This window comes from Scatophagus argus, chromosome 14 (genome assembly GCF_020382885.2).
Source record: "Scatophagus argus isolate fScaArg1 chromosome 14, fScaArg1.pri, whole genome shotgun sequence".
NCBI lineage: Eukaryota > Metazoa > Chordata > Actinopteri > Scatophagidae > Scatophagus > Scatophagus argus.
The window spans coordinates 1343770-1358768 of record NC_058506.1 but is presented as its reverse complement, the minus strand read 5'-3'; the positions used below and the strand labels follow the sequence as shown (position 1 = coordinate 1358768).

Genomic DNA, 14999 nt, shown 5'->3' with positions numbered 1-14999 from the left:
CACGTGAGGTGAGTGACGTCGAAAAGAACTTCTGGCTACATCCAATTGGTCCACGTCCAGATAGTGGGCGTAAAATGAAAGACGACATTTCCAAGTATGAGCAAACCACATGTCACTTTTAACTTAATTTTGTTAATTATTTCCCCACTTTATTTGAGTGATCTCAACGTAACTTTCATAATTGCATGTTGTTTGATGTTAAAATAATTTTCAATTGCTGAATCTGTTTTCAGTAAGTCTTCTGACTTCTGCATGAGTACTCCAATATTAACACATCTTTCTTCAATGAAAAATCTTGATGTAAAAATATGTTGTGAAAAATCCACTTATTTGCAGTAATATATTGGATTAACATGACTTTTCCAAGAAACATAAAAGGAATGAAAGGAAAATCAAACAGAGCTGAATCAAATTCAAATCCTCTCTGAATGTCACTCATAATCAGAATCACAGTAATGGCAAAATATGTAGAGCATGTGAAGGAAAAGTGAATCCTACCATCAGAAATAGAGTGGAACTCAAGGCAACACGATTACAAAAATGAGAAAAATCTACACCTGCATGGAGATGCCTTGAGTCCAGGCACCCAAGTTGCCCGTACGTCTACTAGTGTGATTTTGAAGGTGAAGGCATCTCAAAGCAGGCTTTGGACAGGTTTAAAAGGTGTTGTGAAGTGGATATGAGTGCAAACAACCCTCTCATAAAATACAAATATTTCGTTACACACCATGTAATGCAGTATAATCTGACATTGATATAGCATCAGGTGACCTGTTATATGTATTTGTTAATAGCCACAATGGAAGATGACACAAACTGCAAAATGCATAAAGCCCAGAGACAATTCTATTTCAAGAAAATGCACTTGATAATGACTTTATTGATATTTTCACTCGGGTTTGAGTGACTAAAATAATGACAAATAATTTCAATAAGGACAGATTATTATTGACACATGTAAGAGAATGAGTAAAAGCAAACACAACAAAGCAAACTTCTCCAACGTGTAATTCAGCAAGGCCTTAGGACACAGTATTACACATTGTTTTAAACTAAAGTACATTTATTACAATCAATCCCCAGTGAATCATGACTGACAAGAGCACAATTATGCAAATAGGTCCATCACAGGTACTAAAAGCAGGCAGTTACATTTTCTGATAAATAAAGTGGCACCTCACACACGTGGCTGAGCCAGCACTAATGTGAAGCTGGACACAAAGAGAATGTCCAGCTAGAATTTAGACCATAATCACAAGCTGAGGCTTCTAGCAGTTTCTCTTGGTGTGGATGAGAAGATCTCTCTGCAGGTTGACCTCTAGGCTCCCAACAGTTTTGCTGCCAGGCGGGTCGGTGACCAGAGTCAGTTTGTTAAACACTCCTCGACCAAAATAGTCGGCCACGACAGAGAAACCGTCATTAGAGGTGCGCAGCTGAAACCATAAAAAAAAAGACATAAGAACATGCATTTCCACATATGGTGCTGATGCAACTGCAATGCACTGCAGTTAATTAGTGAAAAAAACATAAAGTGCAACCAAGCACAGCCCTGGCTCCATAAAGGTTGAGTCACCATGTAAACTGTAAATAATTATTGTTTTTTGACAGAATACAGTCATTACAGTCATTCTGAACTTGACAGCTGCAACATGTTCCAAAAAAAAGTTGGGACAGGGACATGTTTACCAGTGGGTTCCATCACCTTTTCTTTTGACAACACTCAGTAAGTGTCAGGGAACTGAGGACACTAATTGTTTAAGTTTTCAAAATGAAACCTCGGTTGCTCAACAGTCCAGGATCTCTGCCGTTGTTTTTATGCTTTATAATAGTCCACACATTTTTAACAGGAGACAGATCTGGACTGCATACACACTGGTTCCTGAGTGTTCCTGAGTCCATGTAGTAATAGCCTTGATACAGTATTCAGCCTTGCCCCTTAGGTGTAGAGATTAAACTCTTGATGATAGTATGGATTGTAGATGGTAAAATCCATATATTCCTTGCAATTATTCATTGAGAAATGTTGTTTTCAAACTGTCGGACTATTTTCCCACACAGTTTTTTGCACAAAGTGGTGAACCTAGCTCGCTTGTGAACAACTGAGTCATTTGAAGATACCTCTTTCATACCCAGTGTTACCAATTAATCTGTTTTACTGTGGGATGTTCCAAACAAGTGGTTTTTTGGAGCATTCCACCACTTTCTCAGTCGTTTGTTGCTTGCGTCCCAACTTGTTAGAAATGTGTTGCTGTCATCAAATTCAGAATAAACCAATCAGCCATGTTCTTCTAGTTAAAGTATAGATACCTGTCTGTTGAAGTGGTCATGCAGGTCACGTTTCTGGTCCTGGGCACGCAGCATGTCCATGACTTTGCGGTTCTCTGGAGTGCAAGTCGGGCACTCAGCCTCACTCTCAGCGTAGCTTTCAAAGCAATGTTGGTGGAAGGAGTGGCTACACAGGAAATGAACAGAGGGCAGCTCCAGCGGGCTGTTGCACATGTTACACTTGGTCTTCTGGAATATCTTGGCACTGTGTGAAAATATTGGGGTCAAGATTTACATTCGCACATGAAAATGTAATATAATATGATTCATACTGGGAAATCTATGACTTCTTCAGGCCATGTTAGCATAGCTTGTTTGCCAGCCATCATCTGTCACTTCTACCCCCCCCCCGAGCCACCAACCCCCCCAAAACAGATGCAATAATAAACATAACCAAAAGAATGTGAACGTGAAGGATGAAAGAATTACTCGTAGAACTGGTGGTGTTTATTTTTGTTTGTATATGTATCTCAGCTGCCCAAGAGTAAATTTCATGGTAAATCCCATGCATCACATGGCCCACCTCGTTTTGAGCTCCTGGATCTCGGAGCGGAGGTGAGCGGTTTCTTCGCGGTACTGGCGGATTTTGCGTTCGTCGTCCTCTATCTGTTGGCTCTCCCTCTGCAGCTTGTTGATGAGGTAGTCCTTGATGACAGAGAGAGTGGCTGTCGAGTTGTGCGCCAGTGTCTGTACCACTGAGACAGATCATGAAAACAAAAATCATGGATGTGAAGCTATGTTTTTGTTTTTTTTCAAACAAAATCCCACTGGTGCTAAGAGATCTCAATTTTTCAATCTTGTTTTGAACTGTATCTAATGTTGGGCGAGTTGGATTCTTTTGATTAAAATCCAAACAAGCATGCACAAAATTTAAAACAAAATGTCGAACAACTCACCAAGTAATGGAGGCATCAGGTTGTTTTGGTCGATGTGATGTAGGACCTCACTGATGTAGGCCTTGCAGTCCTCTTCTTTTCTGGCAAAGTATCCCAGTGCCTGCTCCCAGAGGCAACCCTCTTGGTCGCCATAGCGTTTGCAGGCCTCTATCACTTTTCCGTACTCCTCATTCTGCATGTGGTAGTGCATTATCTGCTGGTACCTGCAAACAGATACAAATCAAATCCTATTTATTCACAGTTATGGCATTCAAATTTTACAAAATTTCCTCAGCTCAACTTGTCGAAAAAGCAAAAACAAACAACTTTTATCTTGTACTCTCTCTCGCAGACACATATTCGTAGGTTGACTGAGGCATCACTGGTCCTAATAAAACTTATAAAAGTACAAATAAGTTGAGGAATTTGCCCAAACATTTTAAGTGGTCTAATTGTGTGTTCAAACAGAAAGCAAGTATGATCACAGGATCATTTATATCTACTTCCCATATGCCCTATTTATGTTTATTCATCTCCAGCAACCAGAAAACTGTACTTACTGTACATCAGCTGGACATTAACAAGTAACAACATACGGTGTGTGTGTGTGTCTGCGTGTTTGAAGCCAGTTGCCACTGCCTGAACTCAACACTGACCTGAGATTTCTTTATCCTCCCCTCTCATAACGTAAAATACATTTCCCCTCCAGTTGTACATATGTGATCTCACTGTGCAAAAGAATATATTCACTTTCTGTCTGAACACACTGTACTGAGGATATTAATTAGATTCGAAACCGGATCTTTGATAGATCTATATCAGTCATAATATGTTCACTAGTTGTCACCAGTAAAGTAATTAATTATTCATCATTTGTCAAGATCAGTCAGTCATTAATATTCAAGACAATATTGATTTCGTTTAACACGTGCTCTAAACTGCCTGCAGTGTTACTGGCACACTGATTTCAAATGCCATATGAAAGTAGTGAGTAACAAGATGTTGTGTTATCTCAAGGGCTGTGCAAGTTAACGCGTTATCATCGCATTAACGCATCAATTAATCAACACCGACAAACACTCCTTAGCGCGTCAACGCAGTTTTTTTAGTGAGCAACGGTTAGTTCACTAGCGAGCAACGGATTTTTAATTAATTGTTATATTAAAAAAAAACGATGTTAATGTGCAACAAAACAATCATCGGCGCCAACCAAGCAATGCGTTAACACGATAATAATGCCCAGCCCTGGTTATCTCATAAAGTGCAACTGACATATCCAGATGCTGTTCAGTCCCCATCACTTACAGTTTGCCCTTCTCATAAAGGTAGAGGATTCCTTCTTTGAAGTTGTGCATCTGGCAGAGGACCAGCGCCTTATCAAATACAGTGTTGTCACTCCTCAGCAGCGACACAGCTTCCCCCTGCAGGACCTTTTTTCTCTGCCATTACAACAAGGTGAAATTATTTTCCATTTGTTTGACAGCATTTCCAATTTTTTAGCATGACACGATCACACAGCAACCTCTGTCTACTGCGTACTGTATTGGAAAATTATTCTGTGAGGAGGCATACCTAGTCTGTGAGTGTTGGACTGACCTCAGGGTCCTGTTCGTGTGCCCAGTCTTGCAGCCGAAGCTCCAGCAATGTGTCATACACACCCTGAGGAGAATGGGGTTCCACCTCAATCATGTGTTCCAGGAAGGCTTTCAGCTCTCGTGGGTTGTTAGCAAATATTGGGATGAATTCCTCCGAGTTGGCCTTAAAAGAAAAAATGGACAAGTTTCTTTTTTCTTTGCTTATTGATCACATGAAAACTCACACTATTTTCAGGTTCAACTGACAGACACGTGAAAATTTCCGAAGACCGACCTTATTGATGTGACCCCTATCCAGGCTGTCTTTTTCAGCAGCGTCTCCGCTTGGTTGGTAGTTGGTGCATAAGCCCTTCAGGAGTAGCGTGGTACCTTCAGGGACGTGGTGCATCAGTGTCTTGCCGTAACGCTTCATGTTGCTCTCAGCTTGTTCAAAAGGCAGACGTCCAATATAACGCAGCCCCTCCTGGTAGTTCTGGGTTTTGGAGGGAAGACAGAACAGCCCTTTTCAGAGATGGAAAACAGTCCCAACTGTAGGGGTGGAAATGATGCTTGAGCACATGTGCCCAGTCCCACAGTGAGTGAGATTTGTGAAACAGAATCATGGGTACATGCAGCATATAGAACATATAGAACGCATACGAGGGGAGAAGTTTGTTTGCAGTATCTTTGAAAAAAGAGAGAAACTGTTGATGGAGAAACTGGTCATAGGTCAAATTACTATACAGCTATAATATAATATAGGTATCTTATTTTTTCTTATTTGTTATTGTTTGCTTGGTTAGAGATTTTAATTCAGTCATTTACAATTTGTAGAAATCAGATACATATATAAATTAAATATAGATAAGAGATAATAAATGATCTCCTTGTGGTACTCAAAACCAAAAACAGATATGGTGAAATGAAAGCAAGAAAAGAAACACACATCTCCCTTTAGATTTTAGATGCCCTTGTGAGACAGTCCCCAACTTCAGCTTGTCAGCTTAAGTTAAAACTAAAATTAGTTGTCTTGGGACCCAAAAAAGAAAGATTAAGCAAGCTTTAGTCACTAATGTAACAAATGCAGCCAGGTCAGAAATCTTGGTGTAGTCGAGGACTTAAACCTGTAACATTCACGTTAAGACAAATACAAAATCAATCAAATTGAAGAACTTATGTCCAGTTGATGTGCAATTTGAAGAAACTAAGCAAATAAAAAGTGGCTAAAGCTAAAGCTAGCCAGAGGTCCGTGCCAAACGCAAGCCAGCAGCCTCTCCTACAGTATATTTCCTTGGTATGAGCAGTGAAAAGACAAAAGCAGTTGTGAGGAAAACTATGGAGTTCATGACCCTGGATGATCAGCTGTTCTCCATAGTTGAGAATAGAGGCCTCAGAAATCTGATAAATTACATCAGCGCTGGTGAAATTATAAGCATACTATAAAATATAAGTAACTGACATTTGTTTTGTTATATAAATCTGTTGGACCTGCTTTTGTTTGGTTTAGTTTAAAATTTCTTTCATTATGAAAGTAAAATTTTGCATGTATAGTTCTTAGAAAGAAAATGGGAATCTGCAAAAATCGGTATCTGCAGGTCACACACCAAAAAAAAAAAAACGAAAATCGGAATCGGCCAAGAAAATTGCAATTGGAGCCCCTCCACAATTCATGGACACACTCCAGACCTGATCCAACTCTTTAGAGTTTAGACTCTTCTCTTTGTCAGTCTATTTGATAAAATCTGGAACCACTTATTCATATCTTACACTTTAATGTAACTCCTGTAACTTTTATTGTACTGTTTAACCTGTCTTACTCTGTTTTTGTTTCTATTTTACTCTGTATTAATCCTTTGATATCATTTGTGTGTGTGTTTATGCCGACTTGTTTTATTGCCTTGTGTTTCTTTTCTGTACTGTCTTAACATGTTCATGTCTTATGTAAAGCACTTTGAATTGCCTTGTTGTTTAAAGGTGCTATACAAATAAATTTGTTGTGCCTTGCATAACAAATCTGCTGAAAACTACTTAAAGGTTTTTGAGGATGAATCTCGTTGAATGTTTAAATATTGAACATCAAACTATCTGCTCCTACATGTATTTAGCCCATTTACACTTTAGCAACCCTACAACGTCCTGCTTTGTGTTCTCCTGTTCATAATCTATCAACAACTAACAACTGACAGATTTTCACTGGACCCTTTCATCAGTAATTTTTACATAGATTTATGAAAGCTTGTCCTTAATCAATAGATATTAGGTATGATGTATGTCTCTTTGACTGAGTTAAGACTCAGAGGAAGGGCTACATTTGGGGCATTTTGTGACAGAGGAAAAAATTATATTCCAGCACAAATTTGGCTGCTTTTTATTGGTTCGGAGCACATTAACCAAACCAGATATTTGTATGAGTTTGTATACTTAGTGGGTGCATTTTTGTATGAGAGAAAACATATGGACACTGACAAGGAAAACCTTCAAAGGTCAGATACAGTAAATATTTACTTGTCTCAAAAAGTGCACCTGTTACTCGCAAGTTGTCAACAGCCCCAAGAGATCTAAATACACCTGTCTAACAAAGGTCTGTGAAACAACTCGTATGTTTTTTACCTTGAGATCTTCCAGCTGGATCTTCAGGTACCATTCGTGGTGCATGTGTTTCTCAGCCAAGAAAACAGCATGGCTGTGGTAGCCAGCCTGCCGAAGAACCTTAATGGCAATCTCAACATCAAAGTGGACCTCACTTTCACTGCTCTGTTGGAATACAGTGAGGGAGAACAATGGTGAGATAATATGGCAATCATTAATGACCTGTTCATTATGAAATTAAGCTTAAAATTATGTTGCGCACTGTTCCCCATCCCATCCACCTAGTATTCTAAAAGTTTTTACATTTTACTGCAGAGTACTTCCACTTTTTAATTTGTACACACTACTAGAACCTACACCCTCAGCGCTTACTAGTCAGTCACCTTAATAAACTCTTCCAACTTGGAGCTGTCCTTCAGCTTGGTGTAACAGTTGAGCAGCAGCGTGGTGTGGTCTGCGTTGGCTAGTGACTGACGGTGCAGAGCTTGCAGGTAGGCCGTCAGGTTGTGGATCCTCTGTGCGTCCAGAAATTTCCTGATGACATATGATGGTTCCAGTTTCCCAATGGTGCTGTGAAAAAAAAAACAGTGGTGTTAATAAAGTGGTTTCACCAGTGGGGAGACTGCTCATCAACAAAGTCTCCAAAAGCTGGGAGATTACTAAAGTACTAATTGTAAGTGCTTAGGTTTACATTAAAAATGAACACAGAATACCAAATAAGGACTGCATTTCTCTGTTGTATCTTTAACCACTGATACAAAATATATCTATATGTAATATCTATGTCTTTAACACTTCTAAATAATGTAATGTTTAAAAAAGTATTACAATATTACTCAAATACAGCACATTACACAGTCCAATTAAACAACAACAGCCTAAGTCATCAGGGCAATGTTCAGTGACATAGTTACCGAATGTACTGCTGGATGGCTCCGTCATGGTCTCCCTTAAGGTAAAGGTGATCACCATACTGTCTGAAGATCTCAGACAGTCCGTCACTGTCCAGGTGCTGGTTCTTGGCCAGGTTTATAGCCATCACAAACAGGTTCTTCTTAAAGAGCATCTTTAAAAAACGGACAAGGAAGGGACAACCCTGCTATCTGAGCCACAGTAATATAAGTCAGTGAACTGATTTATAAATGAACGCAGTGTTTCCGGACTGTTCGTTAAGCAAGTTATGAATCATCAGTTTTAGGTGGTGCCCTCTATACTCACCTCCAGTTTGGTTTGTGTGTCTTTCTCCTGAAGAACAAACATTTTTCCATCTCTGGTCAGGATGTAGAAGGAGCCCCATTCTGCCACCACATCAACGACATCATCAAAAGCAGCACTGTAGGCGATGAACTTGTTATCCAGATCATAGATGGTCAGAAGCTGTTTATCTGATGAGGAGCTCTCCCTGGTACCAAAATCTGTCCTGGGTACAGAAGTAAGGCCAACAGTTAGGGCACTGTTCTTTCACAGAGACTCTGCTATTCACTGATGGACTAAAACCTGTATGAGGGGAAAATTCGTGAAATAAGCAAGCAATGAAATAACACTGAAGAAACACAGCAATTTTGTTTTTACCATGCAAGAGGAAGGTTATACTACAAGTAGTAAGTGTCACCGGCTGTTTCAATCATATGGCACTGGACCAGAGCTACTTCGAGCGTTAACAGGCAGGAAAAATCCATATTCAAGTTGAAGGCCACTGCACAACAGCAAACTGCCAGACTGCTGCTTTCTTAGGTTGAGCTTGCTGTAAAGTTATTTTATGATCCATCTTCTAATTTGCTGTAATATTTTTTCTGCTTTCACTGAAGGTTTTTATAGTCTGAACTACTCTCTGTCAGCACTTGGACCTGGCTGTCATCTCTCTCCATTTGTAGATTTTCACGCCTGCTTTTTCCTCAGACAGCTGCCTGTCCTGCAGTGGTCAGTCAACACAGCAGTAAGATACAGGTGCAGCAGCTATTTCTGGTAATTTTCATTCACTCCTTCCATATTTCACTCCCTTGAACAGAAGTTTCCTAAATATATATTCTGGGATAAAATAATGCAATATAAATATATATAACTAGGCTAATACAAATGATACTTCATCGCCTGAAGTGCTGCAAATCCTAACATAATATCCCCCATAGATCTGCAGAATGTGTTCCTGTACATTTGACTTTTGACAGAAAATATCACCATTTGATCATCTCAAGTGGCACATTAATGCAGCCTCTATGTTGCCAGTGTCACTCCACCATTATTTTATGCTCACAAGATATACCTTTATTTATTTATTCAGTGTTGTCCTTACTTGCCGGGTGACTTTGCATCCCTGATGAGTAGAAACAGATATCCACGGTGCCAGTGAGCCAACAGCTTTTGTCCATCGAAGGCAAAGCAGGGCCCTCGCTCATCAGGTTGGTACAGGTACACGCATTCGTCACCAGCCACAATAAACTGGGAATCCTGGGAGGGATCTGCCAGGGAGGAGCAGCGCAGTGCACAACCATGCGTATCCAGCTCTACTTTAGGATATTCCTTGATGGACAAGGTGTAGCACTGAGCAATCAGAGACAAGAAGGCAGTGGAGAGAAGTTCAGTATGGTGGCCACTAGAACAGGGTCAAAACAAGAGCTGCTAGATAAGCTGAAAAATGATGCCCAGCACCTACATGTTCTGAGAGTGACCTTACTTACATGAACCTTCTCCAGAGTGGCAACAAACAGATGTGTAACCTTTGCCACTTGGCGAAAAGCAAGGCCTGTGACTGGGCTGGTTCCCTCATGCAGAGTCAGTGTTTTACTGTGACGATCCCTGGTGATGTCACCTTTGGTCAAAACAACACTACCGTCTGTGAAGCCTGTTAAGAAACACAGCCTCCATTATAAACTGGGAAGATAAACGCTGTGCCGGTGAGTGGAAGTCAGGGCCTTTCTTTGCATCTTACCAATGGCCATGAAATTGAGGTTTTCATGTACACTGAGGCAAGACACTTCAGTCGGTCTGTTGCCAGGAATTGCAGGAAAAATCCTAGTGCAGAGAGGATTTCCACTGTCTCTCTTGTCAAGGTTCCATACCTTTACCTGAAAAGAAAAAACAAAAAGTTAAGTAGGGGCCGATTAACATTGACACAACAGTTTTATGTTTGAGGGCTCTCTGGAGAACTGCCAACTTACCAGAGGATTTATTCCATGTTCATCCTGCCCCACTGATACAAGGATGCTGTGCTGCTTCAGTTGGTAGAGGTGTGTTACCCGCAACTTGTAGGCCTGAAAAGATGTCAACTGCAGGGAGCGTGTCAAAAGCCAGATAGTGCCGTCCATATGTAACATTTGGAAGGTTAAGGACAATTATGTCCAGTTACAATGAGACACATTTATGCCATGTTCAAGAGTGACCCCGTAGAGGTTTTATGATATGAGAATCAAAGCTAGACTGTCAATAACTTAACCAGCTAAAAACAATTCAACTATAACAATAATGACGTATTATACAGTGTAATGTAGTATTTCTGTAATGCAGTGCTTTATAAAGCCTTTAGGCTGGATTTTATGTACTCCGGCTATATAAAAGCTATGCTTGTATGGCCTGTCTGTGTAGAGAGACATGTCCTGCTTTTAAAGGGTACATTCTAAATAAACTGGATCTTGCTATATACGATTCTGCATGCCAGGTTATTTCTTTCATACACTTACAGGGTAATGGTATCACCGACCAATGGAAAACTCAATATACAGACGATCCCAAACGCAGAACGTTATGTGATGGAATAAAATGCCCACCTTTAAACTGGATTACGCAGTTCGTAATCGCCTGCTTGCAGAAAGTATACGCTTGCCAAGTTAACGTTACTAAGTTGGTAATGCAGTTTAGCTTATCGCTGTTCAGTGTGTACAATGTAAACGTAAACAGAAAGTAGGCTGTTCACAACGACGCATGAGACCTAATATTAAATAATTTCTCTCTGGTGTTCGCCAACAGAAAGTCCAAGAAGATTCCTAAGCAGAGTTTGAGATGACGCTGTTTGCATTACCAGAACACGGAACATGGCTAGGCTCTAACAATCAGTCTGCACTTCGTCGCTTCTTCATTTATAATTACTGTACTTATTCATTTCAAAGATGGGTACCAAATTACCTCGACTGGCTCTCACATTTGCTGAACCGGGTGTCAGGTGTCAATGATAACATTAGCAGGGCTAGCTGGACTAGCTACCTAATGAACGTAGTACTATGAAAGGATATCTCCCAGAACAATATGACCCCGGCCAGAGTCACAAGCCGATATTCCGCTTGGAAGAGCAAAGTTTTTCCCATTATCCACGGGATCTTTTATAGTATCTTTGTCAAAAAAGACAAATTTTCTCCACTGTAAGAACGCTGCCATTTTGTTAGTGTTAGCACAGTGGCTCTGACAGGGCGTTGTCATGTGACACAAAAGTCACGTGAGCAAACTGGCAAGAGTGGATTCAACTCATAAACTGCGTATTGAAGCATATTTTATTTTTATGTATTATCGAACCTCAGCCTTTCAACGTTTAAAGTTAAATATATAAAATAATAGAGCAATTGTGTTCTTACTTGCAAGCAGCAATTCCCAGACAAAAGGTTTTGTTGCATTCTACTCTTAACTTATTGTAAAATAACTGGAGCATTGTATCTGTCCTTGGTAAGAAATATAAAATCATGCTTGATTGTATATATTATGTAATCAAAACATTAATATAAAAAAAAAACAATAATTAAAGTTAGTGTGAATCTATCATGAGCTTTGTTCAAGCATTCGAGGTCTCAACTTACACTACAACATAAACCAGTGAGGAAATAATGACCCACGTCCAGTCTGATTTCAGGTGTCTATTCCACCCCTCACAGTGGTGCAGTGGTTAGCACCGTCGCCTCATAGCAAGTGGGTTCCCGGTCTGGGCCTTGCTATGAGGTGAGGGTTCCCAGTCTGGGCCCTTCTATGTGGAGTTTGCATGTTCTCCCTGTGCCTGCGTGGGTTTTCTCCGGGTACTCCGGCTTCCTCCCACAATACCAAAAACATGCACATTAGGTTAACTGGCTACTCTAAATTGCCCCTAGGTGTGAGTGTGAGAGTGTGTGGTTGTCTGTCTTTGGGTGTTGGCCCTACGATTGACTGGCGACCAGTCCAGGGTGAACCCCGCCTCTCGCCCGTAGTCAGCTGGGATAGGCTCCAGCTCCTCCACGACCCTGATGGATAAGCGGTATAGAAAATGGAAAACAGCCAAACACATCACAAAGTCCAAGGGGCTCTCTCCCTCTCAGTTACAGGACTGCTTTGAACACACCATACAGGAATTTTTTGAACACCAGGACTTGAAAACAGTCACTCAGACTGTACTATGTTACAGGGTATGGGACTCTGTACAGGGCTGCCAGGGCCAACCTGAAGAGAGGCATCAGGGACGCCAAACGGGCCTACATGAGGAAAACAGAGAAACTCTTCTCAGACAATGATCCAAAAAAGGTATGGTAGGGCATGCAGCACATCACAAACTATAAGGGCAGCAGCACCGCATCCACCAACACAAATGCTTCACTGGCTGAGAAGCTGAACTGCTTTTTTTGTATCAACCTATCTGTAGCCCAAGCCATCGTTCCACCCTCTCTTAAATCACTGATCATCATCCCTGTCCCCAAGAGGGCCACCACTGACAGTCCAAACGATTACATCGTCATAGCTCTCCACTCAGCACTCAACCAACTGTAACACAGTGGGAACTATGTCAGAATGATTTTTATTGATTATAGCTCTGCATTCAACACAATCATCAGAAAGCTGTCTGACCTTGACCTCCCCGCTCACACCTACACCTGGCTTAAAGACATAGCTCTCAGCACCGGCCTCACAACAAGGCTGTGTGCTGAACCCAACACTGTACTCCCTGTACACATATGACTGTACACCAGCCCATTCTACTATCATCATTTCCAGATGATACTACAGCAGTTGGGTTCATACCAGCAGGAGATGAGTCTGCATACAGAAATTGGTGAGGTGGTGTTCAGCCAATATCACAAAAAACCCTACGGAACTCATCGCTGACTTTAGGAAGAACAGACACAGAAGGGACCGCTCTCTGCTATTCATATATAGGGACTGTATGGAACAGGTTCAGAGCTTCAAATTTCTTGGTGCCCAAATTACTGATAACCTCACCTGGTCTGTTAACACTTCGGCTACTTCCTAAGGCTATTAAAACGAACTGTCTGAGTGAACTGAGTGTTTTTAACATTCTACCACTCTTCCATTGAGATCGTCCTGGTCTAATGCATCGCAGTGTGGTACGCTGGCTGTTCGGCAGCAGACAGGAAGGCTCTGCAGAGGAGAACAAATACAGCTCGGAGAATTACTGCCCTCTGCCCTCCCTGTAGGAGATTGCTAATACCTGCTGCCTCAACAGAGCCTCAGCCATCATCAGAGCCTGCACCCACCCAGGAAACTACTTGTTTGACTTGCTGCCCTCTGGGAAGCAATACAGACCACTCAAAACACAGACTCATAGATTCAACCACAGCTTCTTCCCTACAGCAATATGCATCATGAACAGACTTAATTAAATTGAATGTTTCCTTGCTACTGCTATTACTGTACCCATGTGCAATAGTTTATTCTTCATGTGCAGTATTTTCTAAGTGCTGCCTTTGTTTTGAATTCACTATTTATTATCATTCTTGTTATTTATTTATTAACACTTGATTATGTATGGAGAATGTGTTTTTAACTTATAAGAGCAGCACTCAAAATCTTGTTTGGTTTTCCTTAACAATACAATGACAATAAAGGCTATCATATCCTACTTCCTGTCCAATGAGCACAACAGTGTGTTTCATAAGTCACTATCCATCCATTTTCTATACCGCTTATCCGTCAGGGTCGCGGGGGAGCTGGAGCCTATCCCAGCTGACTACGGGCGAGAGGCGGGGTTCACCCTGGACTGGTTGCCAGACAATTGCAAGGCCAACACACAAATACAGACAACCACACACTCTCACACTCACACCTAGGGGCAATTTAGAGTAGCCAATTAACCTAATGTGCATGTTTTTGGTATTGTGGGAGGAAGCCGGAGAACCCGGAGAAAACCCACGCAGGCACAGGGAGAACATGCAAACTCCACATAGAAGGGCCCAGACCGCGATTCGAACCTGGAACCCTCTTGCTATGAGGTGACAGTGCTAACCACTGCACCACCGTGCCGCCCCATAAGTCACCATAAACAACAAAATCTTTCCACACATATAAACAGATGTAATAGATGTTATTTTAATAGGTGTTCAAGAAGTAATAGTTGTGTCAGCACAAAGTGTAAAAGGAATAATAGTTGCATCAGCAAACAGTGTTATGACATAAGAATTGTGGGTAGGGTGGGGTATGGAGGGAGGGTGGGTGTCTGAGGGATCCCTCACTAAGCAGGGGTTCCAGTAAGGCAAGGCTGCATTTAAAAAATAAAATAAAATAAAATAAACCTGTCATGATGATTACTAATAACATAAATTAGATTAAGCACATGTTGTACAAACTATTGGAGAAAAGAGACTTCAAGATCTGGCATAACCTCTTCTTCACAAAAAAAAAAAAAAAGAAATAAAATATAATAAAAGGAAGCCATGATCTACATTCCAGTAAA

At 41.0% G+C, this 14999-nt stretch overlaps 1 protein-coding gene across 1 annotated transcript; it reads right to left on the bottom strand.

The window, feature by feature from the left end:
• Positions 1 to 855: 855 nt before the first annotated feature.
• vps11 (VPS11 core subunit of CORVET and HOPS complexes) lies at positions 856 to 11786 on the bottom strand. The gene is made up of 16 exons (XM_046411266.1): positions 11590 to 11786; positions 10522 to 10670; positions 10293 to 10428; positions 10042 to 10205; positions 9657 to 9904; positions 8582 to 8783; positions 8278 to 8429; positions 7747 to 7933; positions 7385 to 7528; positions 5070 to 5267; positions 4797 to 4958; positions 4506 to 4639; positions 3222 to 3424; positions 2849 to 3020; positions 2308 to 2530; positions 856 to 1433 (listed from the first exon to the last, which is right to left on the bottom strand). Exons 1-16 carry the CDS (start codon positions 11771 to 11773, stop codon positions 1269 to 1271), a joined length of 2823 nt encoding a protein of 940 aa, XP_046267222.1. The 5' UTR covers positions 11774 to 11786; the 3' UTR covers positions 856 to 1268.
• Between the last annotated feature and the right edge of the window lie 3213 nt (positions 11787 to 14999).

What these genes read in the sequence shown, in the direction of transcription:
- vps11 (XM_046411266.1), bottom strand. Translation starts at nt 11,773, where the DNA reads ATGACAACGCCCTGTCAGAGCCACTGTGCTAACACTAACAAAATGGCA. An exon ending in GGGTCATATTGTTCTGGGAG is followed by an intron (nt 10,671 to 11,589) that starts ATATCCTTTCAT and finishes TCCAAATGTTAC; the next exon opens with ATATGGACGGCACTATCTGG. An exon ending in CTTTATGAGAAGGGCAAACT is followed by an intron (nt 3,425 to 4,505) that starts GTAAGTGATGGG and finishes ATCTGTTTGCAG; the next exon opens with GTACCAGCAGATAATGCACT.